The following is a 26,743-nucleotide window of genomic DNA, read 5'->3' on the forward strand; positions in this document are numbered from 1 at the left end:
GCACTATTACACACATTTATATGTGATTTTACTAAATCGTGATTTTACTGCAATTTGCATTTTTTTGGGTAGATTAAAAAATACAAATTGCTGCAAAATGCATTACATGCTTTGCTGCAGCTTTTCCATTGAAGTATATTGAACCAATAAAGAACCATTTTGCGTTAAAAGTCCCTGACCCTTTCAGATGTGAACGTGTCCCATAGGAAACCATGTAAATGAACTGTAGTGTATTTCTGCAAAAAGCACCACAAAACGCATAGATGTGAACCAGGCCTAAGACGTTTAGTAACATAATGTGGTTGAAAAAAACTAAAATTAGCCCTTTATAGTAGAAAAAGCAGATAATCACTACTGTAAGGGGATCATTTTTTTACTGTAGAACAGTGAAAGTAATATTTACAGTAGCGATTATTTTCTCTTTGTATTATAAAGGGCTCATTTTAGTTTTTTATTTTAACCCCATTATGTTACTGGCCGATTGATTATGAAAATAGTAATCGATTAATTTCATAATCGATTAGTTGTTTCAGCCCTAGACTAAAGTACAATAAAACCTTGGTTTGAAAATAACTTGATTTGAGACCGTTTTTGCAAGACGAGAACTTAAAAAAAAAAAAATTTAGGCTTGCTATACAAGTAGCGTCAAGTCACCAGTGAGTATAAAAAAGAAGAGGCGCCTCTAAGTGTAGCAATATGGTTACATTTTAATGATGGTACAACATTTAGAAACTCACATGGTTGATGATTAAAAAAGGCACATCTAAGTATGCAGGCATCCGGGGTAAAGCTGTCCACATAGACCATCCTCCTCACCGTTATTGACATCATCCCTTCCACGCTGCTCTCCATGAGCGCTTCGCTTTCAGATCGCTCTACTGCAGGGTAGTCTTCCCGGTCACGGTTGCAGACCGACAGCGGTGAGAGCCGGCGGTGTGCGTGATGGTCTATGTGAATAGCTTTTCCCCCGGATGCCTGCATACTTAGATGTGCCTTTTTTAAATCATCTTTTTAATCTTCTTGTGGAGGCTGCCATTTGTGGATGGACATTTTATGGCAACACAACAATGAGATTGCTATAATCTTTTTATATGGACTAAACTGAAAGACTTATGAATAAATGGAATCATTTGAGTTTCCATTATTTCTTATGGGGAAATTTGCTTTGATATACAAGTGTTTTGGATTACAAGCATGCTTCTGGAACGAGTTATGCTTGCAATCTAAGGTTTTACTGTACTTTTAACTTTTACAGACCCTATATAAAGTGTCACTAAACCCCCCCTCCCCCCCAAAAAACTCGCTCCATAAATTCTGTATTCTGTCGTTTTCTCTATTCTGCAAAAAAACTGGTTGATCCTGCTGCTCTTTTTCTCCACCTTATATTCTCAATGCACTTGAGGATTTTGCAGAGTAGGGTTGGCTGTGCATTTCATCCCTATCATATTTGAGCAGCCCATTTGGACTATAGGGTCTCACATGTGGGTGTATACACAGTGGTAAATGACAGCCCACTCCCTCCCTCCCTCCTCCTTCATGCCCACTAACCAGTTAAACACAATAGGAGTGGGATATTACATCTTGATTGATGTAGGCTTCACCTTCCTGTTATTCTAAGACTCAGGCTGGAGGGGCATGACGAGCCTGGGACTGGCAGAAGTTTGGTTTAATTAATTATTTTCATGACAATTTGTATTTTTTTTTTTTTTTTTTTACCACTTCCTGACCAGCGCACGACGATGTATGCTAGCAGAATGGCAAGGACAGGCAAAGCCCTTTAAAATTGGCCACACTCCATCGCGTGCCGTTCGGAACCACCGTACGTCCGACCGTGGGTCCCGCGGACTCGATCTCTGCGATCGTCTCATGGGGAGAAAGAACGGGGAGATGCCGATGTAAAAAGCATCTCCCCGTTCTGCCTAGCAACAAGTGACACTGATCTCTGCTCCCTGTGATTGGAGCAGAGATCAGTGATCTGTAAATCACAGCCATGCCCCCCACAGTTAGAAACATGCCCCTAAGACGCACTTAACCCCTACACTGCCAGTTTCATTTACACAGGAATCAGTGCACTGATTGCTGTATAAATGACAATGGTCCCAAAAATGTGTCAAAAATGTCCGATGAGTCCGCCATAATGTTGCAGTCACAATAAAAATCGCTGATCGCCTCCATTACTAGAAAAACAAAAAATTATCAACAAAAATGCCATAAAACTATCCCGTATTTTGTAAACGCTATAACTTTTGCGCCAACCAATCAATCGCTTATTGCGATTTATTTTTTATTTATTTTTTTACCAGAAATATGTAGAAGAATACGTATCGGCCTAAATTGAGGGAAAAAAAACAATTTTTATCGATTTTTTTTTTTTTTTTGGGGATATTTATTATAGCAAAAAGTATAAAAAAATGCATTTTTTTTTCAAAATTGTCACTTTTTTTGTTTATAGCGCAAAAAATAAAAACCGCAGAGGTGATCAAATGCCACCAAAAGAAAGCTTTATTTGTGGGGGGAAAAAAGGATGTAAATTTTGTTTGGGAGCCACGTCGCACGACCGCGCAATTGTCAGTTAAACCGAATCGCAAAAAGTGCTCTAGTCTTAAGCAAGCAAAATGGTCCGGGGCTTAAGTGGTTAACATGTGACCAGCAGCAGAGGACTAAGAGCTCCTCCTGCTTGTATTTCCCTGCAGACAGGCTGGGAAAGATCTGGGTCATGTGACAGCTGTATATTAGGAAAAAAGGTGTTTTCTTTAAAATAATTACAGTGCCATCATCCACATACAGAAAGAAAATAGACCCTGGCTTTCAGGGTTGCCAACCTCCCGCATAATTTTTTACTGACAAAACATGTAAAATTTACTGGCGGAGCACATTTTTTACTGGCAACCTGAGAAAGTAAAGAACTCCAATTGAAAACTAACACAGTGAATATTTGAACAGTATAAACATGATCTGGAAACGCTGACAATGGCTATAACACAGTAATTTTGCTTGATCTACACTTAAAGTCAACACAGCATGAAATGATCAGCCCCTGATATTTACTGGCAGTTGTAAAAAAAATCACAGATTTTTACAAACTGTTGGCAACCCTGCCTGCTTTATGCGTCTCCATCCTAAACCCCTGACTTTAACCAAGACTCTATTCAAAGTAGCTATACTGTATATGTACGATTTGGCTTCAAACTATAGCGAGAGCTTGTAAGAAACAATTTACGCAATTGGCACATAGATATTTTTACTTTTTTTTTTTTCTGGTTGATTTAAAAAACAACTTACCAGCACTCTTCTGGATACCCACTAAAAAAAAAATCTTTTAGTACTGTCCCCATGAATACATCAGTCCCTTGCATCCATCATTATCAACCTCTCTATACGCCATGTGCTGTAGGATGGTGCATGCAGAAGGCCATGGTGTCCTCTCCCCTCTTCCTACATCCCCAATCCCTCCCTCTTTACCTCACAACCTTACTACTTCTCCCCTACCCCCTTTTTCTAACTTCTTTCCGCCATTCTACTTTCCTCTTGTTAAAGGTTGGAGTTTTTCCCTTTTCCCTCTCTTTTTGAAACGGACCACCATCTTTCAATTGCTCTAAACTCGCACTGCTACTGGCATTTCAGCAGAAGCCAACTGCCCGCCGAGATTCTAATATGTTCAGTCTATTTAAAGCAAAATGACTGTCCTCCTCTAATCTCAATGTGACCATTTCCAAACATAAGTCTTGGGCTTTAACACTTTTTCAACCTGGAGCCCTTATTTCTGAGCATCCTGCACACATTTTCTATAATCTTGTATTTATTACCAACTGGGATGTTGCCCTATACTGTCCACTATCGACATTTTAGTAATTTAGTCAACTGTATAAGCCAATGTTTTCTCATGACAATTGTTGAACGCTTTAAAAATTTACTGAAGGTGAAACAATTTGTTGTCATGTGTAAAAGTAAATGGGACCAATTGACACTTTTATATTTCTAGTAACTCTTATTTTAAAATGATCACTGGCCAAACTGGGGAGTTATTTCTGTACCATATGCCAGGCTGCCCTCCCAATGTTCTGATGTGCCAGCTTCATCCATCACCACTCAGAAGAAGGGGGCGAACTTTGTCATACTCAGCTTGGGTGTCAGTGGTGGACCTTACACTAGCACTGCCTCGTGTAATTACTCAAGCTTGAACAAGTCAATCATATATTACATGGATGGGAGTTTTCTGACTCTAAAGCCCTCCGTTTGACCTTCTTTATTACAGTTTTAGATCCACGAGAGTGTAACACAAGTGTCTATTTTAATAGGTGGGTTTAAGAGCTTTGGTAATGGGATGACAGGATTGCTCTTACTGAATCAGCCATTCAGTTAGTGAAGAATTATTGTAGACTAATAGATGTAGCACATGTGAAGTCATGCAGTAGAATAGAGGGAGGAGGGGATACCTGGTGTATTCCTACTTAAAACTTTCTTCCCTTTTTTTTTTTTTCTTTAATAGCTATGAAAAGAGAAGCTATTATCTATTTTATTATATGTTGCTTTACAGCGTACATGGGGCCATTCCCATCAATCTGTCTCTGAAGTATTTGCCAATCTCCTTTAGATTCAACAGCTATAAAGGACCTACTTAAAGTGGAGTTACAAAAAGTGTAGTTGCTGACTTTTAATAAACAGACACTTGCCTGTTCCACAGTCCAGCGATGTGGCTGAATGGAGTGTTGCTCCTTGCCCCCTCCTCTCCGTAGACGCCTCCATTGCCACTCTGGGCACCCGACCGTGACAGCTTTTGGGTTCACTGCCAGGCACGCATAGCACATGCGCGAGTCACGCTGCGCTCACGGAGTGGACAGGCGATCTCCTGGGATCTGTTGTGTCCCAGGAGATCGCCTAGAGGGAGGGGCCACCTAAGGCAGAAGGAGGAGTAGCGTTGGCGGTCCCTTGGTGGAAGGAGGAAGTGGGACAGGAAGCCCCCACTCCCCCCCCCACCAACAAAAAAATTACATGCCAAATGTGGCATGTAAGGGGGTGAGGAGTGCTTAAAGCGGAATTTCCATTTTTGGGTGGAACTCCACTTTAAGCAATTTAATAGATATAGCTGTTGGAAAAACAAAATTTTTTTACTATTAGATTGTATCATGTTTGTAGCCCCTTGAACCCTAGTGCACACAATCAGAAAATCGGATAAAAAATACCACTTTCAAAGCAATCGTACGATAATCTTATCATTTGTACATGGCTTTTGAGAGCTGATCATGACAGTTCATGTGAAACTATTATCCGAAGGGACAAGCAAAAAATAATTCTCATACGATGCCAGAACAAACTATTTTTGTTTTAATCAGTACAGTGTTCGTCCGAAAAAAATCGGAAAACCAAGACCACGCATGTTCGGGAACAAAAGTATATATTACAATACATTACATCACTTCCAAAGTTGTATTCTGCCGTAGGAGAATTTTTAGAACTTAAATAACCTCTTTATTTTCAATATGAGACTAGCATGCAAACCCCCCCCCCCCAAAAAAAAAATCAGACGATCATTTGTTCAATATTCTCATCATGTGTAGGAGCCTTTGAACATCAAAATACACACTAGGGCCATGTTTCTCAGATTCCATCATTGGCTCCCAATGGGGTTTGTGTTCCATTTAAACCCTAACAAATGGGGGGGGGGATATTGGGGGAGAGACTCTTTACTGTGCAATGTGGAGAAACACTACAATGCACTGGAAATATGTAATGGAGGACTTACGACTTTCTCTATTTAGTACTATACTGAAATGAAGTTCCTAAAGGTCCACACTTGTTTGGACACAGCGCAACCCCGATCTCGTAGCCTTGCAGGTGTTTTTTTTTTTTTTTTTTTTAATTGTCACAGTTTACTTCTGTTTAAGGGTTTTGTACCTTAATGCATTAAGGTGAAAAACCTTCTGTGCTGCAAAAAAAAATTCTATTTAAGGCAAAAACAAAAATACACAACCAAGGCTAGCTGGTTGCATTGTTGAAGTGAATACTGGGCAGCTTATGTAGATGTAAGGCTAGCCATACTGATCGATGTGTCTCAGGAATGACAGGTGGAAAGATATCTGCTCTTGCTATGCATTACTGCCATTTCTTATGGATCTTGTTATACAATGTTTTTGTAATAAACGTGTTCTACTTTCAGCAATCAGGAAATAGTGCTTTTTAATATGACATTTGCCTGGATTTATCAATGTCTTTCCATCTTTAGATGACATTTGTACTAAAGTAGATGTAAAGCCTAACTGAATGACATTTACTTCGCAAAGGCATTAACACCTTGTGCAGTTACTGCAGGGACAGCTCTGGATTGAAGGTGGGTATAAAAGCCACACTGGAGTCAGAGCTGGGTTGAAGTTGAATATTTTAGTCTTGCAACTGCATTCTATAGAATAGATCTTCTTGGTCTTCGGCAGTAAAAATCTGACAGAGGTTCTTCTCCACTTTTCACAGCAGATGTCTGTGTTGCCATTTGGGTTGGCAGATTTGCACTCATTTCTTGTCCCATACACAGGAATTGTAGATTCACTACTAAACTGAATAGGACAACAAAGGCCTGACTGTGCTTGTAACCCTAGGTACAAATGTATTGTAAAAACATCCCAATCTGGGAAGGATTAGAACATTAAAGCATATTGTATTATGATCTTTGATGACAAAGAATTATGTGCTGCCTTCATCCACCCCGCCACTGAAAGAGGAACGGGGGCTGTTAGACAATTTAAAAGGGAGCAGCAATGTGAAATTAGACCCCTCCCATTAATATTACAAGACGACAATACACAACTGGCACACTGTCCTTGTCAGAAGAATCACATATGACTGTAGGGCTAACACTACACCATTTCCCCAAGAGAAAAGCCTGGGATATACAGCATAAAGGATAGATACGCTTTATTAATAAAATAAAAAAACAAATAAAAAGAAAAACAACCTATGCAGTCACACTACGGAATATCAGCATCCTATGCTGATCAGGTCTTCCTCTTCTCTGGCAACATACCTGTGGGGCATATTCATAAGAACAGAAGCCTGTTGGAAAAAATGCCACTGCTCTGCGTGGCTCCATCCCATCTTAGCAGTTGTTTGAACAAGCGCCCCCTAGTGCTATAGGAGGGAGTGCTGTCCTTTACCCGCAGTATGCTCCCTCTCATCTATAAAAGCAAAGAAACTGGAAAGCAAGCACCTAGTGCATTGCCAAAAATGTATTTGAGCAAATAAAATCGATGAAGATTAAACACTTATTAAAATGCTCAGTTTAGCTCTGAAGGTGGTGCGCCCTGAAACGCGTCAACTTGGCTGTATAGCGAGTTAAAATTGGAGTACACATATCCTACACTGTATGGTATCTTGTGGCTTATGTGTTTTTAACAGTTGCATTTTTGTAAATATTAAATCTTCATCCATTTTATTTGCTCAAATACATTTTTAGTAATGCACTAGGTGCTTGCACCTTCCTGTTTCATTGCTTTTGTAGTTCCATGTTGGATTCCCCTATCCATGGAAGGCTGTATCTGCTAAGCATTTGGATTTGTCGCATAGCCCCATTCAACAGTGTAGGACCTCTCAGAGCTCATCCAAGCTGACAGGGGGGAGAGCACTCTGCGCATGTGTGGCCCTTGGGAAAAGGTTGGCGCTTCTTCCTATAATGCTCAGGTGCCCACAGGTATGTTATCAGATTGCAAGATCTGATCAACACAGGTGCTTTTATGTTGTAGTGTGGCTGCATGTTTTGCATTAATATATATAAAAAAATATATGTATGTATGAACTAACCTTGACCAGCAGATTTTTTTTTTTTTGCATTTTAAATAGGATTTAAAAAAAACAGACTATGATAGTAAGGACTTGTAGGAGTACACAAGTATGAAACACAAATTTCCAGGAGCAGGATCACTAAAAAGTCTGCCTGTGTGACCATAACAAATCATTCCCTGCAAAACCAGATGCAATGAGAAGTCGCTCTGTTGCAGGCCCGGAAGCTGCTGAACCGAGTGATGGAAAGACATCAGCTGCCTCCTCTGCAGACGGAGCCATTCCATAGGCACAAACACTCAGCCTCTCAGCAATCTTACTGCTGCCAATTTTGAATCGCCAGGAAACCATCAGCCTAACACAACAGACAAAGGAGCAGCTAATGTCAAGCTTGGAAGAAGAAACGTAAAAAAGTTACTTTGTGACCACTAGTCATAGAGGGATTTAGAATAAAAAATAAAAAAATTAGCTCAGATGAAATTCAGAAAATAATACAAAGCAACATGATTACTTCATTTCGTTCATATAAAGTTTAAAAGGGATTAAAGCCTCATATTTTTTTATTTTTTTATTTTTTATTAAAACAAACGTAATTTTTTTCAAGCCCTACCTATGAGATGGGGGTAAAAAAAATATATATATATTTTTATAATAATAACAAAAATATGCTCAGTTTGAACTTCAGCAAGTCATCTTCACCATGTCTAGTTGCTTGAATGCATTGAGTTGCTGCCATGCAATTGGCTGATTAGCAATTTGCGTTACTGAGCAATTGAACTGGTGTACCTAATAAAGTGTCAGGTGAATGTATATATTGCCCAATTGTTGTGTGTTTTTTTTTTTTTTTTTTTTTTGAAGATAGACCCATTTAGTTACCACAGGCTTGGGGACAACACATCTCTAAACGTAGCTATCCACAAGATGTAACTTTGCTGTAAGCCAATCGAGACATGTCTTGTGCCTCTCTATTGGCTAATTTAAGGGAAAAATCAATAGAGAGTGTTGGGATTTCGCAGATGTCCACTTGCTGCTCTGCCTGACAAGCCATTCACTGGCAATGTCTGCTGATGACCCTTAAGCCTTCGGTCATGGTGACTTTTAAGCATTAGGTCATATCCTAATCTGTGTGAAGAAGGTTGGATTAGGAGATGTTTGATGTCGCTTTCATATCTGTCTTGCAGAGGAACTTCAAGGCTCTGTGTAATTGTTAGCTGTCTCTTGCAGTGGCTCAAAGCACAACCTTGTGTAGTATCTGGCAGATCATTGTACAAATGGATGTTGTGTGTTCACTTAGTGCCTGAAGGCTCCGTGGACCACCAGTGTTGTACAGATCACAGCTAGCGGAGACAAGGGTCTGACCTTGAGGTACATTGGGATTTTATTAGCACATTCCACCTAGGGAAGTTGCATTCCTTTGTTTTAGTTTAGAACTGGAATAGGTACAACTAGGAATCATGTATGTGGTGAAAGGAAGAACATATATGTTATTGGATTTCATAACCATGTTGGAACATGAGAATGTTCCTTGGACACACATAGTATACATTCATGCTGCACTACATCCCTTTATACTTTTACATTGATTACTATGCAGTGCAGTGACATTCAGCCTGCTTATAAGGCATCCAGGCACTATAATTGTAAGACTTGGGGTCTATTTACAAAATGCTTTATTTGGAAGTTGCAGGTCAGAAATGGTTTGATTTTCATGTGAAATCTGTTGGATTCAGCATTTTTTGATGTTCGCAGCCAACCACATATCGGCTTTTGAGTAGCAGGTTCTAAGCACTTCCCCAATTGTGAAACTGCACAAGAAAGTCCTTAGATGTCAATAAATTCAATATTGTAAATGCCCACACACCAAAAAATGTTAACGACTGTTCAACTGCAAAATCCTGTGGTTCTTTTTAGCTGATTTTGTTATCTGCAAACTCCACCAGGAAAGGACCCTTCAGTGTGTGCAGTTTTCTGTCATCTCCCTGCTTCTTTCTTAGTCTATGGATTATAAGTATCAACCCTACCTAGCTTGTGATCTTTCTGTTCCGAAATTACAAGTACCTGCCATAGCAGCAACAAACAGTATTGTACAAAGTACTTGAATGTGACTGTGTGGCTCTGCAGAACCGTATATTTTTAATCCTTAAAGCGGGAGTCCACCGGGACTCCGCGTTTTTTTTTTTTTTTTTTTTTAAAAGCCAGCAGCTACAAATACTGCAGCTGCTGACTTTTAAAATAGTGACACTTACCTGTCCAGCGCGCCTGCGATGTCCGCACCCGAAGCCGATCTCTAGATCGTCTGTCGGGTGCTGCCGCCGCCATCTTGGGTATGGGAATCCGGAAATGGAGCCTTTCGGCTTCATTTCCCGGTTCCCTACTGCGCATGCGCGAGCCGCGCTGCGCAATAAGGACGGTCCCCGCTGCCTCTGGGATCTGTGTGTTTCCCAGCAGGCAGCGGGGTACTTGCGGAAAGGGGCGGGCACTTGCGGAAAGGGGCGTAATCTACGCCCCTTTCCACAGAGAGCTATCCCGGAAGTGGGTGCAGAATACCTGTACTGTACAGGCATCTGCACCCCCCTCCCCCCTGAAAGGTGCCAATTGTGGCGCCGGAGGGGGGGAGGGTTCCGATGAGCGGAAGGTCCACTTTAGGGTGGACCTCCGCTTTAAAGTGGTTCTAAAGGAAGAAGATTTTTTTTACCCTAATGCATAAGGTTAAAACCCTCTAGGTGCAGCCCCAGCCCCCCTAATACATACCTGAGCCCCATCTCGACCCAGCAATGTACACGAGAGCAGCGGCTCTCCCGGGCCTCTCTCTATTCATTGGTTCATACAACAGCAGGAGCCATTGGCTGTCAATCGCAGCAAGTGAGCCAATAAGAAGAGAGCAGGGCTGAGCCGCACTCTGCAAGGAATATTGTTTCCACAAAGAGGTGTAATTGGTCAGCAACAATGTTTATGCAGGTGTTACGTGTTATGTAACATCCACATTTTTTACCTAGGGTTTAGAAAAAGGGAAGAAAATTTATGGATGCAGGCAGAACCCTTTCTTACCGATACATCATATGTCAGAAGTTTTCATACTTGTCCAAGTAACATCGCAGGTCTGCCCCAACTCTGGTCGCAGACTGCCCTGTCAGAATGCTTCGACTTCACGTGTAATTTATGACTCTTGAAACCCTCCACTGGGCTTGCAGTTTATTATTCAATGCACAGCGTGGAATGTTGTCTTGGACAGCTAGACATCGGCTGGTCATATATTCAAACATGACGCTAGCTCAATGGAGTATGCTTGGTGTGCACACATGGTTTGAATGAGGCAAATCAGACTAAATAAAAACATTTGCGCTTTTTTTTTTTTTTTCCCCTAATCCTTTATTTTCTGTCTCTCGCACATGACCCAGTGGGATAACCATGTGTTTAACCTATAGCAATTGCATAATAGGTTTGTTGGAAAATGTTAAAGCTTAACACCAGGCAAAGAAATAATTACACAATTGGAATACATATGTGAACTTGGTCACTGGCTAAAGAGCTAGTAAGTCTGTTCAGCCAGTATGATCCTGGTCTAGCTGGCGGGCAGCAGAGCCGGGGCTTGGACCCTACTGTGTGCAAATGTTGAGAAACCCTGATCTAATCTTGAGGCACGCCATTCTAAAGTATTAAAAATGTAAACTAATAGTTTGCTGTAATACAGCAATATCTACACATGTAGGGCACCCAACATTAGAGGTGATTTATTCTTCCAAAGCAAATATACCTTTGTGCACTGGTTCTGACTAGTATGCTAATGTTTCTCTTCTCCCTCAGATTCTCTCCTTCACCCTGTGTGACCCCAGTGGGGACTGACAGGGGCAAACAAGGATGATGTGCTGGCGCCTTGTGTCCTCCTTATCAGCCAATAACGTTAATTGTTACAACACTGGTGGCTAGAGGGTTATGCATACTTGATCCACCGAGTGGCTTGTATACAGTTTTTGTGCAATTTTTTAATCATTTTGCCAAGGCAACCTTGAGGAAACCTGAAGGTACCCCAGTTGAAAAAAGGCTGCTGTTGACTACTTTGCATTCAGGCAATCGTACCTCTTGCAGGACATACCCCCAGTCTGTGACTGGACTTGTTAGTCCTGGGTGTTCTTTCCTGTAAGGCTAAATGAGTGTGTTTGCTGAATATCTAAAGGACATGCATTTTATAGTTTCCTTTTCAAGACCGGCATAGTTCAGCCTTCTGGCTTGAATGGCACCCAGCATCCTCCCCCCCCCCCCCCACCTCCAAATAAAGGACACGGCAGAGAGGAGAAGAGGTCATCACTAGGGATGAGCCGAACATCCCCCGGTTCGGTTCGCACCAGAACTTGCGAACGACCCCCGCGTTCGTTACGAACGTTCGAACCCCATTGAAGTCTATGGGACTCGGAACGTTCGAAATGGAAAGTGCTAATTTTGACGGCTAATATGCAAGATAGTGTCCTAAAAAGGGTTTGGGGACCTGCCTCCTGACTCAGGGGACATGGGTCACTGCAAAAAAAAGTTTTAAAAACTGCCGTTTTGGCGGGAGCACTGATTTTAATGACGATTAAAGTGAAAAAAAAAGGTGAAATATTCCTTTAAATATGGTGCCTGGGGGGTGTCTGTAGTATGCCTGTGAAGTGCCACGTGTTTCCCATGTTTAGAACAGTCCCTGCACAAAATGACATTAAACAGAAATAACACCATTTAAAACTGCTTGCGGTTTTAATGTTATATCTGGTTCCTGCAATATGGTTGAAAATCATTGAGAAACATGGCATGGGTAGCCCTCCCTGCCCATTACCAGCCTATTTGGGTCTTGTACGCATATTAAGGGGAACCCCGTACCCATATTAAAAAAAGGAAATGCGTGTGGCCCCCAGGCCCTATATACTCAGAACAGCAGTATACAGGCGGTGCAAACAAGACGGGGACTGTGTAGGTTTGTTGTGTTAAGTTGAATCTGTTTGTAATTTTCAACCGGTACATTTTTAAAGTGTAGCTCCAGTCAAAAAAACTATTTTTAAGCTTTTTGGAAAACAGCGCCATCAGGCGTTCTGGAGCACCCAGGCCAATTCTGACATTTCTCTCCTACATGTAAAAATCATCATTTATTTGCTAGAAAATTACAGAGAACCCCAAAACATTATATATATATATTTTTTTTTAGCAAAGACCCTGGAGAATACAATGGTGGTCGTTGCAAATTTTTATCTCACACGGTATTTGCACAGCAATTTTTCAAACGCGTTTTTTTGGGGGAACAAACAGTTTTGTGCTTAAAAAACAAACAAAAAAAACAGTAAAGTTAGCCCAATGTTTGCATAAAGTGAAAGATGAAGTTATGCTGAGTAAATAGATATCAAACATGTCACTCTTCAAAATTGCACATGCCCGTGGAATGGCGCCAAACGTCGCTACTTAAAAAATCCCCATAGGCGACGCTTTAAATTTTTTTTTACTGGTTACATGTTTTGAGTTGCAGAGGAAGTCTAGGACTAGAATTATTGCTCTCGCTCTAACGTTCTCGGCGATACCTCACATGTGTGGTTTGAACACCGTTTTCATATGTGGGCGGGGCTTACGCATGCGTTCGCTTCTGCATGCGAGCACATGGGGACATGGGCGCTTTAAAAAAAATTTTTTTTTTTTTATTGTTCATTTTACTTTATTTTAGTTTGACATTTTTTTCCCCAAAAATATATTTTTGATCACTTTTATTCCTATTACAAGGAATGTAAACATCCCTTGTAATAGGAATATGGGGTGACAGGTCCTCTTTACAGTGAAATCTGGGGGTCAATATGACCCCACATCTCACCTCTAGGCTGGGAAGCCTGAAATAAAAAATAAAAAAAAGATTCTGGCTTTGATCGTACTGGCGAGTTGGTAGAAGCACCGGAGGGCGGTGAGGGGTGGGGGGCGTCTATGGCTGGGTATTTCAGGGTATCACCGAGTATGGCTGGGTATGGCAATTTATGGCAGGGTATTGCAGAGTATTGGCGGGGTACTACAGAGTAATAGCAGGGTACTGCAGAGTATTGGGGGGTACTCCAGAGTAATGGCAGGGTACTGCACTGCAGAGTAATGGCAGGGTACTGCACTGCAGAGTAATGGCAGGGTACTGCACTGCAGAGTAATGGCGGGGTACTGCACTGCAGAGTAATGGCGGGGTACTGCAGAGTATTGGGGGGGTACTGCAGAGTATTGGGGGGGTACTGCAGAGTATTGGGGGGGGTACTGCAGAGTATTGGGGGGGGTACTGCAGAGTATTGGGGGGGGTACTGCAGAGTATTGGGGGGGGTACTGCAGAGTATTGGCAGGGTACTGCACTGCAGAGTAATGGCGGGGTACTGCAGAGTATTGGCAGGGTACTGCACTGCAGAGTATTGGCAGGGTACTGCAGAGTATTGGCGGGGTACTGCAGAGTAATGGCGGGGTACTGCAGAGTAATGGCGGGGTACTGCAGAGTAATGGCGGGGTACTGCAGAGTAATGGCGGGGTACTGCAGAGTATGCACTGGTATTGCAGAGTATTGGCAGGGAATTGAGGGGTTAAATTCGGTGAGCAGCGATGTGGGCACTGCAGATGCAGCCCACATCGCTGCTGACACCGATCTCTTTCCCCTCCGCTGTACCGATCGGTACAGAGAGGGGAGGGAGGAACCGGCGTCATAACATGACGCCGGTTTGTTTACAAGTGATCACTCTGTCATTTGACGGAGCGATCACGTGGTAAACGGCCGCGACGAGCGGCCGTTTACCGTGATCCGTGATGCGCCGGGTCCTGTGGACCCGGCGGTCGCGGATGCTCTCGAGTGCGCGCCCCAGGGGTGCGCGAGAGCAGAATTCTGGGAGGCCGTTAATTAACGGCCTCTCAGAGTTAAACAACCGCCCTGAAGCCGTTAATCGGCAATGGGCAGTTGTTAAGTGGTTAAAGCTAGATCACTAGCTATATAGGTGAGGTGAATATAGTGGTGTATACTGCGGTCAGGGCACAGACAACAACCACTACACAGCAGCAAGATAGGAAATCAGCCAAAAACGATCGGTGTGTACTGTGTTGAAGGTACACAGAACACCCACTGCTTCAGATGCTAACACACTACACGAGGCCGCCTCAAAGGCGGCCTTATATAGTGTGGGGCGTGCACTACACAGCCTGAGCTATGATTGGCCACAGGCAGGATGCCTGTGGCCAATCATGGCTCTCCTCGCTGCTGGCGCTACGATTGGCCAAGCATGCGGGGTCACAGTGCATGCTTGGCCAATCATGAGCCAGCAATGCACTGCACCACCGCAGTGCATTGTGGTCCGCGCGCGCCACTCGAATTTTGACGCGAACGGCCCAAACGTTCGGAATTCGCCGAACGGCCGAACAGCCAATGTTCGAGTCGAACGTATGTTCGACTCGAACACGAAGCTCATCCCTAGTCATCACAGACCTGAAGACATCTGGAGACAGTAAATATTAAAATAATACGCAAATTTTATAGCCCAAGCCTCCTGCTATGTCTACTTTCTCCATGTTGTAAAGTCACAGGATGACCTATGTAAATGACTGTGACAGGTGGGAACCTGCCAACGCGCAGCAAAGATCTCACAATCCTTAAGCCAGTGTTCTGCCAAAACAGCCATCTGGCCAAAATCCCCAACCACGTCACTTCGGTGACTTTCGAGCAGCAGTAATTGTCGATTTCAACGACTAGGCTGCTTTCATGGAACACCAAAAGTGCATACACCACGGTACACGACGAGTTGGCTGTTTTGACAGAACACCGGCTACGGAGTAAAAAAAGTCACCGCCTTGGAGGCAGCCATGTTGATTACTAACGGGCAGACTAACAATATCAATTCATTATATCCTGTAATGTAGTGTATATGCTGCCGGTGTCGTCTAAATCTCTAATTATTGCTGATGGAGAGACACCGGAAGTGGCGTGGTTGGAGATTTTGGTGAGTTGGCTGGTTTGGCAGAACACTGGCCACACACTAGTAGAATTTTTTTAATTTTTTTAGGAAATGTCTGCATTGGGAATATTCTTTCAATGGTTGGTGAGGTCATAATCGCTAATTGTTTTTGACCACAGTGATGAGAACATTTTGAGAAGCAAGATGGAAAATATTTCTTGTTTGAGCAAATTTCTAGCCGTTTATGCAATTTTGGTTTGAGAAATGCCATTCATACCAAAATCGAATGCTAAAAGCAAATTGAATTTTAAAGTACATTCGTCAAGTCCCTGTTGGTATTATTGAATGTATTGATGAGATTTTTGGTATGAATGTTTGAATATGTACCCTGTAGGTTCTATCCGTAGGTATGCTTATTGGAATTATGATGGCCGTTGATGTGTACATATTACAACACAGTTTATGGAATTCAGTGCTTTGCCATTTTGTTTCTAAATGGCACTGCAATGCACATGTACAGTTGGGGATCTTCAGACTTTCTAAGCAAAGGGCCATTTTACTGTCCTTCAGGCTTTAGGGGGCAGGTCTGTGCCCAGTGGGAGTAGAAAATGCCCCAACCTCAGTGCCCCATCTTTGGCATTAATGAGAGAAATGGTGCCCCATTGCTGATATCAGTGGAAGAATAGTGCCCCATTGATGGTGTCAATAGTGCCCCATTATTGGTGTTGGTTGGTGAAATAGTGCCCCCAAGGGCAAGAAAAAGACAAGCAAAGGGCCACATCCTGCCCCGGCCACAGTTTGGTGACCACAAATCTAAACAAAAGCACATGGCTTTCAGTGTACCTGAACGCTAAAATGTGAATGGTCTGTGTATTGTCCTGCACTGCCCTGGCCAAAAGTCTAGTTGGCAAGTTTTTTTGTGTTTAGGGCCAATTCGGTGTAAATGTGCTGCCTTAGGCTGGATTCACACTGCTGCGGTGTACGAGATCGGATGTGATTCGCACTGCAGTGCAAATCACGTGCAATGTGATTTCAGCCATACAGATAGTATGGCTGAATTCGCATCGCATCCGGCCCAAACTCGTACAGGACCCTTTTTTTGATCCGCAGCAGAATCGGATCGCATGGGTGTTCACACCATGCAATCCGATTCCTGTCCGAGTTTGCAGATCGCACTGCGATCTGCGAACTGATTTGGAGGTGTCATTAACTTTTCACTGACACTCCCAGCAGTTCGCATAGGGCAGTGTGAACTGCCGCCGGGAAGCATGCGATGCGGGAACCCGCAGTAGATTTGCAGTGTTCCCGCATCGCAGCAGTGTGAACCCAGCCTTAATGCAGTACAAAAAAGTGAGCGATTTTAACCACTACAGATCCACGCTATTGCCAAATGACGGCATTAGCGCGGACCTACATTTCCGGGACTACGTCTATTGACGTGGTCCCGGTTACGAGCGGCCTGCGCGCCCCCTGAGGGGCGCGCGCGGCGCGCTCTGTGATCGGCGAGTCCGTGAGACTCGCCTGATCACCGATCCGTGTAAGGGGTCGATCCCGACCCCTTATCACGTGATCAGCTGTCAGCCAATGACAGCTGATCATGTGATAGAACGGAGCCGGTAATCGGCTATTATTCCTCCTCGCACTGACAGCGCGAGGAGAGAAAAAAAAAGCTGATCGCCGGCGGCCGTGATCGGGACATCAGTCCCGATCACGGCCATCAATACAAGGGACCACCTGCCACCTGCCTGTGCCCACCTGCCTCCCGCAGTGCCATCCTGAAATAAAATAAAAGCAAAAGTAAGTGCCCCCCGTCAGTGCCCACAGTGCCACCCACAGTGCCACCCCACAGTGCCACCCACAGTGCCACCCACAGTGCCACCCAATCTGCCTCAAAGGTGCTGCACCCCAGTGCCGCCCATCAGTGCCCAGCAGTGCCGCCCATCTGTGCCCAGCAGTGCCGCCCATCTGTGCCCAGCAGTGCCACCTATCAGAGCCACCTATCAGTGCCACCTATCAGTGCCCATCAGTCCCATCTATCTGTGGTACCTATCAGTGCCCATCCGTGCCACCCATCCGTGCCATCTTATCTGTGCCCATCGGTGCCGCCTTATCTGTGCCCATCGGTGCCGCCTTATCTGTGCCCATCGGTGCCGCCTTATCTGTGCCTATTAGTGCCGCCTTAACTATGCCTATCAGTGCCCACCAGTGCAGCCTATCAGTGCCCACCAATGCAGCCCATCAGTGCCCACCAATGCCCACCAATGCAGCCCATCAGTGCCGCCTAATCAGCGCACTTCAATGAAGGAGAAAAATGACCCGTTTGCAAAATTTTATAACAAACTATTAAAACATGATTTTTTTTTTTTTTTTTGCATCTTTTTTTGTTTGTTTAGCAAAAAATAAAACTCCGAGCTGTAACTAAATACCACCAAAAGAAAGCTCTATTTGTGGGAAAAAAATGATAAAAATTTCATTTGGGTACAGTGTTGTATGACCGCGTAATTGTCACTCAAAGTGCATCAGCGCTGAAAGCTGAAAATTGGTCTGGGACTGAGGGGGGTTTAAGTGCCCAGTAAGCAAGTGGTTAATAAGCCACACTACCTACCCTTAGGCCGCCCATTCATGGTTTGAATTATTAATGAGCAGACTGCATGTGCCAGTTGATTATCAACTTGTGTGCAAGCAGCCTGCTGGATTCACTTATGATTATTGTAATCGGCTGCTATAGCTGTTAACGATAATCACTGTCTACTCCCGGCGGGGGTGGCTGCCCACCCCCCTCCCTACCTCCGTTTGCTTGGCAGGAGGGATTACCCTGCCAGCACTGTCTGTGCTGATGGGAATCGTGCAAATTTCTTCCTGCAACCTGTGGTTGCAGGAAATAAATTTTCTCAATCTATGACCTGCCTTAAAGGTCATATTAGACCTTATTGATTGGTTGATGGTTAGTCCCCCTCTATGCAGGACCCCACCCCTCCTCCTTTTTAACTGTGCTTTTATCTTTGTTCAAGGGCCATCTTGCCCACTTCTAAGGTTATCTAAACACTTTGTTTACTTAAAGGGCCAGGCATAGCTTTTCCCATCACCTTTAAATAATTGTTTGAACTACATGAAAGGGGAGTTTTTTTGGTGAAACAACAGAAATTGGAAGGATTATCGAGGCTTTTAGAGGCTGTTAACACTCTACACTCCCACTATCATTAAAGTCATCACACCGTCTTTAAACTCTGTGGGATTCCTGTGGCAGTTTGTCAGCCGCCCCTTTAACAGCCTGTCCAGATATATTTACAGTTGACTGTTTATTTATAAAGAGGCAGTGTATTCCGGCAGCAGTCTGGGACACTTGTAATAATAATTGCAGAGCTGGGCTTGTGCAGAAGCCTGCAGACCTACAAGCAGGGGCTTGAGTTACTTGGAATTTTCGAAGGCACTGAGGACTTGTGTTCCGGGTTACAATGGGTGGATCTCTTCTCACCACTATTGGCTTGTAGTCAGAATTGTGGATTTTCACTAATCAACATGGCAGCTCCCAGGAAAACATGTGTGAAAGTAAGTAAGTGTGTGTGTGTGTGTTTTCTGTTCAAGTTACTCATTTCGCATGATGAGTTCTACAGCTTTCTGTTGTGGCATATGTGGAAGATTGGGTTGTCCATGCATGTGTGTTTTTTGTATTTTTTTTTATTTTTACTCCAAGCATTTTATTTAAATGTAAATAAATGTTATATTCAGATTTAGTTTTTTTTTTTTTTGTGTGTGGGGGGGGGGGGGGGGAGTTACTTTTAGGAAAGATATAAAAAAAAAAACTTTACAATCACATTTCAGCGTAATGTTTATTTTGGTTGAGCTGAATTGGTACCCCTTGGATTTTGTTCATATGGTTGCATAAGTGTTGTGAGTTTTGTTTTGTTTTATTGTTTGTTTTTGTTTGTTTTTATTTTATTTTTTATTTCCCCCATTTGTGTGTTTTGACCTTTTTAGTTTTACAGACAATTTATTCTTGTGTTTAAAGTATATTTTGGTGGTTGTTTCCTGCATTACTGTATGTTTTAATATGTTGGACAGTGTATTCTTTGCATGCATTTTTGAAGCTGGACTCAATGGGAAATATAAAGGTGAAAACGTCATAGGTGAATAGTTGTAGTCTTGGGGATTTGTCATTCTGTGCGGCCAGTCCTGTGTTTTGCACAGCCACGTTTGCCCATTGCAATTGTTAATGCAGCTTGGTCTCCAACTAGCACTGTTGGCTGATTGGACTGTCAAGTGATCACTTTCTCCTTTATTATTTTTATCACTTTAGGGCTCATGCACACTACAGCTAAAACAAAACAAAAACGTTTATTTTATTTCCGCTTGAAGAAATGTGTACTTTTTTTGGGCTCTTTTGCACGTTTTTTTTCACAAACCCTCCCTCCCCTCAGCTCATTTTTCCTATTATTATTATTATTATTATTATTTTTTTTTTTTTTTTTTTACATGTTTTCAGGCACTTTGTCATTTTTTTCTGTTCGAAAGCTCCTCTCAAAAATGTGAGTTTGGTGGGGTTTTTTTGCCTGTAAGCTCTCACGCTTGTAAACTGAAAAAGCCATAGTGTGCATGGACACATTGGCTAACATTGGAGGGGAGATTTCAGGCAGAATAAGAGAGCTCAAAAGCTTGTAGGTTTCTGTGAGCTGCTTTGAGATGCAGTGTACATGAGCCCCTACAAAGTTGTACATTTCATGCGCTGCAAGTAACTTTCTTTAGCCTAAAATTCTCTCTTGCTTATATCAGCATTTACTCCTTGCTTTGCACTTTTTTTTGCTTCCATGAATTGCAAGAGTAGATGGCTAATGAATGCCATCAAATCCTTTTGCAGTGAAAAGGGGACAAGATTTTCTCCATCTGGTTATTGGCTCCATCAGATCAATAAAGGTTGCAGTGCTAGTACGTTGTCGATACAACTGTGCAGATATGTCTACATTTCTTGCTCTAGTTGAGACCTCCCTGTCTACCAACTTAAAGTGTTACTAAACCCACAACAGTAAAATCAGTGTGTATATGCAGTAAAGCATGCTTGTTATACTCACGGTGGAACCTAAGGGGTTAATCCTCTGCATTGTGTAAAAAAGCTGTTTTATCCTGTCTTCTCTGATCCTCCCCTTCTTCCTCTGTCCCCAACCCATCTCCTTATAGTATAGAACAGAGCCTTGAGGGCAAGCTGCACATGCTCAGTTTGGTGTGTATTGCTTGAAAGTGTTGTTTATTTTTCTTGGGAGGGAGCATGTGATCAGAACAGGGCCAATCAGCACTGCCCAGATAGAGGGTCAGGGGTCCTGCAATCACTCTTCTTACAAGCTTTACCCATTTCTCTGCTGGACGCTGATCGATAAAATGAGCTGCTGATGAGAAAAGGTATTTAGCAGTTTTATATTTACTAAAATAATTGCGTCTCATGTTCTTTACTGTGGGAGACCCGATATAGTGAATGCAGGGTCCTGGGTTTAGTGACATTTTAAGATGGCCATTGACAGCTCAATCTTGGGAGGATTCAGTATTTTAGTTGTCAATCAAACCGGAGGTAAGCGTAAATATAAAGAGAAAAAAAGAAAAGAAAGGGAAAGTGCATCCATATAGCACCGTAAAAACTTTATTCAGTTAAAAGTAAAATGGACCATTGCACTCACGTGTTCAAATCGAAAGAGTTCCACACTATAAATAGAGAATACTATGATCACCATCGGGGTCAGTAATGTTGCTTATTATAAAGGACAATTGTCCTCTTCCTTCAGCTGTGGGTTACTGTCAGACCGGGCAAGGTGGCGCACCCCCATGCCCATCAAACTACACACTGGAGATCTCCACTGCAAGTAGCCCACCTGCCCAGTCTAGCAGTGCGGAGGAGCCTAGGGGAGTGGAGGGTCTTGTAAGTAAAACCATTTTACCTGGTCCCCTAGACCTAAACAAGCAATTAACCCTTGCAGTGTGGATGCTTTAACAGTGTTAAAGCTTAAACAGTGCTACAGAAAGAGGAGTAAATTTTATTGAGTTGATGTTACTCCTCTGTTCCTTTCTTTTTATTGCACATCTGCTCTTCAATAACGCAACACGCTGCCTTATACTCTTATGGTGGCAGTAGGCGCATGCGGAGGATAGCAGGACCCCTGGGATACAGATGTTCTCTAGTGCCATCGGCTTTAGAGCATGAGTTCATCTTTGGCTCCTTCCAAAACATTGTTTTCAGTTTGAAATTTATTTTAAATTTTTTGTTTTCTTTTTTTCTTTTTTAGGACCTCCTTAAATCTACAGAAATATCCTAGTGGGCGTTCACGTTTCTGCACTTTTTTATAATTATAGCGTATGAGCAGACATCCAGTTTCTTTTTAGACTTGTGTTACCATGGTAACAGGCTCATGGCACTTGCTCAGATTGCTGTACAATTGTTTTAGGACCCTTTACAGTAATACAAAGAGAATTGCAGACTGTGGAATTAAGTTTACTGGATTAATAAGGCAATGTAGACGATTTGGTGCCTCCCAGGGTGTCACACCCTGTACTCCAAAGAACTTTTTTTGCAATTCTATTTGTTTTATGTTTTTTTTTTAATTATGAAGTCCATGGTTTAACTGTAAAAATCTCAAACACTCAGATTTGTGATCATTTTCAGCTTGAATTTCCCTTTTTCCAGGTCTGTTGTATCATTTAATTTTGGGTAATTTTTGTGTGTTGCTTTGTATCCATTGCAGCAAAGTTGGAACGTTTTTATGTGAATTTGTATTGTATACTTATATGTAAGCAGAAACCCCATTACTCTGGGCTGATTGCTATATAGGAAATATCTACTTATTTTATTTATTACCGGTACTTGTATAGCGCCAACAATTTACGTAGCGCTTTACATATATATTGTACATTCACATTGGTCCCTGACCTCTTGGAGCTTACAATCTAAGGTCGCATTCATTCATACACATACTAGGGCCAATTTAGACAGGAGCCAATTACTCTACTAGCCTGTCTTTGGAGTGTGGGAGGAAACCAAAGTACCTAGAGGAAACCTACGCAAACACAGGGAGAACATGCAAACTTCAGGCATTTAATGCCGTGGTTGGGATTCAAACTAGTGAACCTAGTCTGCCGGGCAGAAGTGCTAACCACTTAGCCACTGGGCTGCCTCATGTTGAATGAATTGAGCCAGTCCTCAGAATTTATAATTAGGGATGAGCTCAGGCGTGTTCACATGGAACACGTGCAGAGCCCGCCAGGAAGTTGGCACAGAGCTGCGCTAATCACTGGCAGTGAGACATTTCCCGATCTCTGCTGCCGCACATCAGGGCAATGTCTCCCTGCCTGTGATTAGCGCAACTCTGTGCCAACTTCCTGGCGGGCTCTGCACGTGTTCCATGTGAACACGCCTGAGCTCATCCCCATTTATAATCTGTATCTTATGCAGTTTGTAGTTTCTCTTGGCATAATATCATACTGGACTTCCAGAGGGCCCTTGAGCAAAACTACATCCTACTGCCCGTCATGTTCTGCTTCTAGGAGACAACTATAGTGTTCAGGTAGCCCGATTATCCCTGGAATGTCCAAGATGTACATATTTAGAATATTTATTTTTAAAACGTATTGCTCCTTCCCGCTAGCTGTACATTTTGAGGGTTCAATTTTCTTTTTTCTCTGTTCTGCTGCATCCTGCACAATATATTTGTTCTGCACCCTTATCTGTCTGGTTCTCTAATCACCGTGCTTGGCCAAGCCTACTGCTATTGGCGCTTGAAACTTGTTGCTGGGGGTGATTGGCATGCAAAATGCAGAGATAAGAGGTACAGTACTATGGTGGCAATCTTTGTCGAATGGTCTGGTCTGGTTTAACAATTCAAGAAAACCTGGGCATCTTGGTCTGTGCTCAGACTATCCTTCTACAGTTATCAGCTGGGTTTCGGATGCTGCCCCTACCGTACCACCTGAGCCATGGTGGAACACCCTCACCCACTTTACCCCCACTTCCCCTTGTTAATAATTTATTCTTTTTCCCTTTTCTCTTTCCCAACACTTCATGCTTATCTGTTCACTTTTACCTTCTTGCTTTGGCACCGTACTATCCAAACCCTCAGCCCCACTATGGTGTTGTAAGCGCCTAATGCTGCCTAAATCTGCTCTTGAAGGCTTACTTGGTGACAGCCTCATTAGGATTACTTGATGTACACAGAACTACTAGCTCAATACTGGATGAAGCTTAAAATGCAACCTCCTTGTACTTCCATCATTAACTGATTTTGCTAATTTACCGGGGGTGGGCAATGGGATATTCACAGTTCCCTCTTAATATTATAGTGCCTCCTTACAGTGCAGTTCCCTTTATATCACTGTTCCCCTTTATATTACAGTGCTATTAACAATCACAGCCCCCCCCCCCCCTAATCACAGTGCCCCTTACAGTCATGCCCCCCTCCCCCTTTTCTCTATAACATCACACTGCCCCCTTTCACGCTCTACCTCCCCTGCACAGTCCGACCTTTGGCAGGGTAGAGGCAGTTACCAGCCCGTGTGTCCTCTCCCTGGGGTTCCTATCCCACCGACTGGAGGAGTTGCAGATCTGGATGGAGTTGCCCAGCTCCTTATGTAAACAGGGTGATTACCCGCTTGTTAATATAAAAAGCTTCTTCTCTCTGTGCAGATTTCCAGCTCCTCTCATGCCCTGCTGATAGGATGACATTGTTGGCAGGGTGAGAGAGCTGGGAAAGGACGATAGTCCTGTCTGGACAGCAATCGCCACTCACCTTATTTTGTCGGCCTGGTCATCAACAGGCCCACGGACCGGAACCGGTCCGCGGCCCAGGTTTTGGGGACCCCTGCTCTAACCCATTTGGGACAAAGTGACAGTGTCAGTGACCCTTTGTACTTGCCACTTTAATATTACCTTTTCACTCCATTTTCGGTCACAACCCCAACCAAAATATTCATGTGATGGTGCTCTGGTTTTCATAATTGGTCACTAGTCCAGTGCCCTGCATTATAGGAGGAGGGTACATGCTTCCCCATACCTGGAAGTACTAGATGATTTTCAGCCGTGCTTGCAGAAGACACAGGGCTTCAGTAGAGTGCTGAAGAGGAAAGTAAATGAGCAAGGGGTACAGTTTAGCTTTATTTGTAAAACTTGTGTTTTTATAAAATGTTTGTCTATATGGTAATTATCCCTTTTTAAATGTAATACCCAAAATACAAAAACTGATAGCAACCAACCAGAATTCTTTCTTTTTTTCATGAACAGACAGCAGTGAGAAATACTCATTTGTTGGTATGATTTTCTGGATTCATCACAGCTTTGTACCCCATATGCTTTCTTTCCTGTGATTACTTTTGTTTCTAGCAGCACTTGTGATCATAGCAGCCCTGGTGATGGTGCCATTGCTGTGAAAATGTACATGTAAGGGACCCCTTCCTGTCTTAGAACAATACATTCCCATGCCTGTTTACAGCTGGCAGAACTAACGTGGCAGTGACATAACACATAACACATGACATTTACAGCTTTCTAATCTTGCAGTAGTGGTATATGGATTTCCAGCAATACTATCAGATTTGGAGACTTGTATAGTAGACTGGTACGCTTTTCCAGGCTCACACAAGGTTATTAGTTTGTGTTCAAAATCCAAGAATGACTATGGAATAGGGATTTAATGTCGTGGAGAAGATTTATTTTTACCTACAATTTACACTAGGGCTGCAACTAATGATTATTTCCATAATCGATTATTCGGCCGATTATTGTTTTGATTAATTGGATAAAAACCTCCAAAGTTTAGTGTATAATTTAGTTCATATGTAAAGTAGGGAAACGGCCATACCTTTTTTTTTTTTTTTTTTTTTTTTTTTTTTTAGAGCGAGTACCAATACTTGTGCGCATGTACTCGCCTATACCAATTACCGATGACGTGTGGTGCGATTTGGACTCATACAAAATGATAAGCCTGGTTTCACACCAGGGGGTGGGGCACCGCATGTAATTTGGACAGGAATCGCATGGCACTCCTGTTCAATCACATGCGATTCTTTGCACTGTGATTTGAGCACATTCCTTTTGTACAGGCTGAAATTTCACCACTAAGGTATTGGCTTTTAGGTATTGGCGCATTTGCAGGAGTACAAATAAATATTTTATATTTAAAGTAGTACTAGTACTAGAGACTGAGACTTTATTTTTATTTATTTTTTTTTTTTTCATGGATTTATTATTTTATATATAATGAACAATACTGGGGTAAACTTTTACTTTAAATGTAATTGTAATGCCTTATATTTCCCCCAGTCTAAAAACTTCTGCCCGCAGCTCCTCAGGACGGGCGCAGTGTCCAAAAAAAAAACTTGATGTGAAATTTTTTTTAAATCGCAGACTTTTATTTTTTTTTTTGGAAAATCTCCCAGCTCTACAAATAATGCATTATGCATGCAGGCCAACTAATCAGCTGACCAACTAATCGATTATGAAAATAGTTGATTATACTCTAGTCTATTATGTCGATTAGTTGTTTCAGCCCTAATTTACACCTCTTGGTGCATGTCACAAGCATTAAACACACTCCATGCAAACTATTTTTAATCTGTGAATAGGGCATAGAATGCATGAAGGTAAAAAACCTTGAGCCTTTAGAACCACTTTAAATGCTTACCTGAGCCTGATATCCATCCTGTGTCTGAGAGCGGCGGCACTGCTCTCGCTCACCCTCCTCCTCACTGGGTTAGAGGGGCTGGGGAACTTGAAGACAGGAGGAGTCTGGGGAGCCTCAGAAAAGTAGGATCAGGATGGCTTTGTGCAAAACAATTGCACAGAGCAGGTAAGTAGAGCGATATTACGTATTACCACTTTTTAAAGGGAAAAGTTTCATGGTACCTGTAAATGGTTAAGCGTTTGGTCATGTTTCAGGTGCTGAAGGGTTGCCAGTGGCGCCCTCTGTTGATTCAACCAATGAGGGAGAGTCCCGGACAACCGAGGCTCTCATGCAACATCGCTGGATCAAGGTAGGGCTCAGGTTATTATTAGGAGAGCTGCTGCAGTAGTAAACTGCTGTTTTTTTTATTTTATT

The 26,743-nt window shown here is 42.7% G+C and overlaps 1 protein-coding gene across 4 annotated transcripts in view; it reads left to right on the top strand.

Moving 5' to 3' along the window:
* Window positions 1-26,743, top strand: part of MAPKBP1 (mitogen-activated protein kinase binding protein 1) — a 253,694-nt gene that overhangs the window by 44,998 nt on the left and 181,953 nt on the right. Inside the window, exon 1 of one of the 4 annotated variants that reach the window (XM_077464527.1) lies at window positions 19,093-19,229. The exons of the other annotated variants lie outside the window; for them this stretch is intronic. Within the exon in view, the coding sequence (XP_077320653.1) occupies window positions 19,200-19,229 (30 nt within the window). The 5' untranslated portion in view covers window positions 19,093-19,199. Of the gene's footprint in view, window positions 1-19,092; window positions 19,230-26,743 lie in introns of those variants that run through there. 4 annotated transcript variants of the gene reach the window in all.

Source organism: Lithobates pipiens, unplaced genomic scaffold (genome assembly GCF_037356315.1).
Source record: "Lithobates pipiens isolate NorthernLeopardFrog02 unplaced genomic scaffold, aLitPip1_a1.2 Scaffold_30, whole genome shotgun sequence".
NCBI lineage: Eukaryota > Metazoa > Chordata > Amphibia > Anura > Ranidae > Lithobates > Lithobates pipiens.